The 4,577-nt window shown below is 42.6% G+C and overlaps 1 protein-coding gene across 1 annotated transcript in view; it reads right to left on the bottom strand.

Annotated features, from left to right (window-relative positions):
* Nucleotides 1–4,577, bottom strand: part of CMYA5 (cardiomyopathy associated 5) — a 46,924-nt gene that overhangs the window by 1,192 nt on the left and 41,155 nt on the right. The window contains exons 14-16 of the mRNA XM_009884236.1: nt 2,580–2,713; nt 1,710–1,809; nt 494–670 (exon numbers count right to left, since the gene is read on the bottom strand). Of these exons, the coding sequence (XP_009882538.1) occupies nt 494–670; nt 1,710–1,809; nt 2,580–2,713 (411 nt within the window). The remainder of the gene's footprint in view (nt 1–493; nt 671–1,709; nt 1,810–2,579; nt 2,714–4,577) is intronic.

A 4,577-nucleotide genomic window follows, 5' to 3' on the forward strand; every position in this document is an offset into this window, starting at 1 on the left:
CGGCCCCACTGACGGCTACCCCAGTGCCCGGAGTTCCTGCCACAGTGGCAGGTGGGTGCCTGTCACTGTGGAGGTCAAGGTAGGAAAAGTCATTCCCTATGGAGCCCTGACATCTCCTGCAGATGGATGTAGATTCTAAAAAGACTGCATTTATGGAAATAAATACACTTGCTGGGATTTTGTGAAGCAGTTCAGGATATGAGCCTGCAACAACAAAGCAGTAGCAAGTGAGTTTTTGAAGTTTTATTCACTGGCTGGGTGAAGGGCAGTGAATTGGTCTGTTTGAGATTAATTTTATTTTTAAGGTACGTTATAAGATTTTTTAATTAAGAGGATGTCTAAAGTTCCTTTGTAGTTGTTCTTTTCTTATTACTCAAATTTGCAGAAAGAAAGCAGACAGGTCCTTTCTGCTCTCATGATTCTTGAAGCTGTCCAGCTTTATTTACTTCAAGGACAAGTAACATCCCAAGCAGCTAGACTGCCTCAGCTTTACCTGGTTTGTGTCGGACAGCACCGCATGCACCAGGAGGTATCACTCAGCCCCAAGACGCTGCTCCGTGATGTTGCCTCATAGCAAATCCCAATCCTGTAGCTTCTGCAGGCAGTGACAACAGTTTCCCAGTAATGACATCCCTGAGCAGGCAGCAGTTCACCCAGGACTGAAGGAAACCTGTTTGTGGAAGAGGTGTACAGTAAAGTGAGTGTGGTGGCAGACCAAACATATTGTGACATTCCTTCTGGTCATGCAGCTGCATCTAAAATTACTAAAGGATTGCTTTCTGTTCTTCTAACTGCAGGGTTTTATCAAAGATTTGAATGTCATCACTGAGAGTCATTTCATCTTTGCACTGAGATGGACTCATCCTGAGGACTGAAAACTATGCAACTTTATGCAAAATTATATGAAGCTAACAAAAGGTGGAAAAGGTGACTTTGGAGGCAAAAAAGACCTCAAATTTAGCAATTTAGCAGGTTTTTTCAAACTAGAAAGCAGGCTTGTTTTCAGTAGACACAGTGACAAACATCTTGTGTGCATTCAGCTGTAACAGTAAAAAAAAGTGCTTAAACCAGCAATACCCCACTATCTTTTAAGAAGTCATATCGGTATGGCACAACTTATACAAGTGGACCTGTGCCTGTTATGGAACTGATAACACTATGTCGAAAAATACCATGTTTGCAATGGATGGAGCTAGCCTGGTACAACCATTCTAACATATCCCAGGAGTACTTCCCAGTTCTCCAAAGCCACAGATGCTTTGGAAAACTTACCAATAATGTCCCCGTAGAGGAGCAAAGTAAGAGGATGGATTGCTTCTACCCACAATATTTTCAGAAGCAAGCCCACTAATCTGGCCTTCTCAGGGCAGCAACAAGTTGCTTTAGGACTGAAGTGCTCTGAAGGGTTAAGCAGTGATCTTGGACTGAGGCAAAGCCAGCAGTCCCAGTACGTACCACTGCCTTTGACTTTCTGAAGGTTCCTCAGTGCAACACTGAACTCTTCCCAGCACCTACATCAATGCTGCTACTGGCTTTATTGAGATATCGCAGTGCTTGAAAGGGGGGTCCAGGGGCTACATGACTGAAATGATTCAATTCTCCTACAAAATTTGTTAGTGCCATGTGCAAGCTACCTACAGGGCAAAAATAAGAGTGAGTGACCCATCCTTCACCCCGCTGGGTGGTCATGCTCATCATGCTGTACTTACCCAGCGAATTTGGCTTTCTCAGGAAGGCGGATCACCGTTGCATTGGAGGAGATTTGCAAAGCGGGATGGGCTGTGTCGCTCAGCAGGCGAAATCGAGTTCCTGGTACAATACATGACAAAGAAACACCAGTTCTGAGAGGCTGGCAATGTTAACATGAGGTGAATCATAAAATGTTAAGCAACAATTACTGCCATCTTAGCTGGACAGAGTTGTGTCTTCTGGCAGGTAGGGGCAGAAGAAAATTGGGTGCAAATGCAAGGACTCTCCCAAGCTGTGCCTGACCGGATGGGATATTCAGAAATGTAGCTAGGTGATAAAGAAGTCTTCATTGGTCAAGAAGGTTGAAAAATTTTCACGCAATTGCTTTTTCAAAATAGCAAATTTGGATTTTGAGGCTGGTTTGGAAGAACCATATATGAGTTAACACTATCTGGAAACCTTAAAGTCTATACCATCCATTACATTTTAAAGCTGCTCTGCATGCTTCCTCAACCCTGAAACCCGAAATCCATAAGGTTTTAATTGTGAGAGTTTTTAAAGATCATGGTATCTTTTATCAGAACGTGCTCTTCCAAACTCAAGCAAATTGAGGTCCTTGAAGAATACTTAATAATTTCATGTTCTGACAGAATTAAATGTTTTTGCTTCTGAGGTCACAACAGTTTTACATTGATGTAAATCAACCAACTTCAAGAGAAGTCATCCCTGATTGTGTTGATTTTAAGCAGATAAAATACAATCCCTTTCATCTCAATAACTTGTTTACTCCCATATTGGAAAGTTCAGTTACAATTTCTGGAGGAAAATGCCATCTTTGGCTGCTTTACCCCTCCATCCCATTATTTTGACATCAGAAAATGGTGATCTACCTTTAGTTGAGATGAGAGCTGCTTCACTTTGTTCACTTGTCCCAAATGGGTTGACAGCCCTCAAGTAGAAGAAATAGTTCACATTGGGCTCCAGGGATACTTTCAGTTCAGGTTTCTTTATACCAGCAAAAGATCTGCAAATTTTGAAGATTTTCATACATGAAAATGTATGCAGATATCCAAACCAGGAAAGAATAATTTATGCAAAGAGCTAAGCCACGTAACGGTATTGTTAACTACTGAAACAACAGGCACCATACAGAAACTCCAAATCAGAAAGACAAACACTGTTTTCACAAACAACTGGGTTATGTAGGAGCTGCGGCATTTTACTTGAGGGATCATCCTTACTTCTTCTGACAGATTTTCAGGCGTTTTTTTCCTGTACCACCTTCTCACTCAGTGCAGTCATTTGGGGTAATGCTCACTTCATGTTCATTTTGCAGCATAACTCATCGCATAAAATGCAAGCAACACAGAATCAAATTCTCATCCGCCTCCTGTAAAACGGCTGCATTACAAAGTGAACAAGCTTCTGAAGGAAAAAAAAACCCTCCCTGTAATTAATTCAGCTGTATGACAGTGAAAGTGCTTGTTGTGTTCGTACTGATCCGAAAGAACGGATTACCCTTATCTGAGGCCGCACAGAAACCGCGCACTTCTTATTCTGAACTCCTTGCTCACAAATTGTTCTTCAACAAAGTCTTGGCTTTGTCTCCCTCGCGGTGCTGTGCACTCTAACAGGCTGGTTTTGCAACAGGCAGCAGCAGGGGAACTGCCTTTGCACAGTGCCCTTAGTGCTTTGACTAAGTCTCCCCTTTGTGGTGCCTCAAAAGCTCCAGCCCTCACATCCTCCATTGCTGATGTCTTGACACACTGCAGGAAAGCGAGAGTCAGCACCCACTCAATCTGCTTCACAGGCACTTTGAAGTGCCAGTGAAAGTACTTTGGATGGCTAGAAAGATGCCAGTTTTATTTTCTGTATTGTCAGGAGTATGAAAGATTGACTTAACAAATTCTCATACACTGAATCCTGATTTTCCTCATTCTTGCCTTGCATGATAACAGCAAAGCCAGACAGTATTTATCCACTGCATTGTACGTCTGCAGGTAGAGACTGTTTATCTGTATAAATTAGATCATTTCCACCCAGAAATGCTTATGGGAATCTTCAAGGTAAGCATTTAAATTTTCAAGTGTAACGCAGGTCTTTTGAGATAACCTCCCTGTCCTCTGCGCTGAAAGATGATACCCTCAGTAGTGTGAGGAAGGGTTGAATGCAAGAGTCTTGCTCTGCTCTCCAGCAAATTCATGAGCAGGAGACGTGCCTTTGGAGAGCTTTTTCTTCCACCTCAGGTGTGAGAGTGGTGCCCAGGATGGTCTCCCTCCTTCAGGTAATGCCTCTGTGGGGAGCTAAATTAAACAAATTACCTTTTTCCAGCACTAATTACTGTCACCCCAGAGGAGGTAAGGCAGGCAAATCAGCAGTCAGATCAGATCATTGCTATTAATTTGTAGTAACTGTTTTTCCACATATGTCCCACCAGAGAGCAGTATAATCTGAGGAATAATCCGTGCTCATCCATCAGGATTTTTCACATGCCTGTCTCTGCTGCATTTATCACATAAAGGTAAAATCCCACAGCCCTACACACACCAAATTCCTGCAAACACCACATAGAGCTCTGCATCTAGGAGAGTGGCATCCTGGGGAAAGACTGGTGCATGATCCTTACTAGTTTGTAACAGATATTTTGTATTGACAGCTGTCACTGAAAGCAATTGAAAGCATTAAGAAAAAACACTGGGTGCTCCTGTGATCTTTTTTTTTTTCCCCCTTTCCTCAATTTGAAAGGATTTCAGAGAGTTTGGAGCCATGCTGCCTTTGGAGAATGTGTTACATTAATGCTGTGTCACATTAATGCAGTAAACAGAAGTGGGTTGCCCAAACATGGTAGCAATTGTATGGTTTGCTTCACACTCATGACTAACCAAAGC

Source organism: Charadrius vociferus, unplaced genomic scaffold (assembly GCF_000708025.1).
Source record: "Charadrius vociferus isolate BGI_N301 unplaced genomic scaffold, ASM70802v2 scaffold183, whole genome shotgun sequence".
NCBI lineage: Eukaryota > Metazoa > Chordata > Aves > Charadriiformes > Charadriidae > Charadrius > Charadrius vociferus.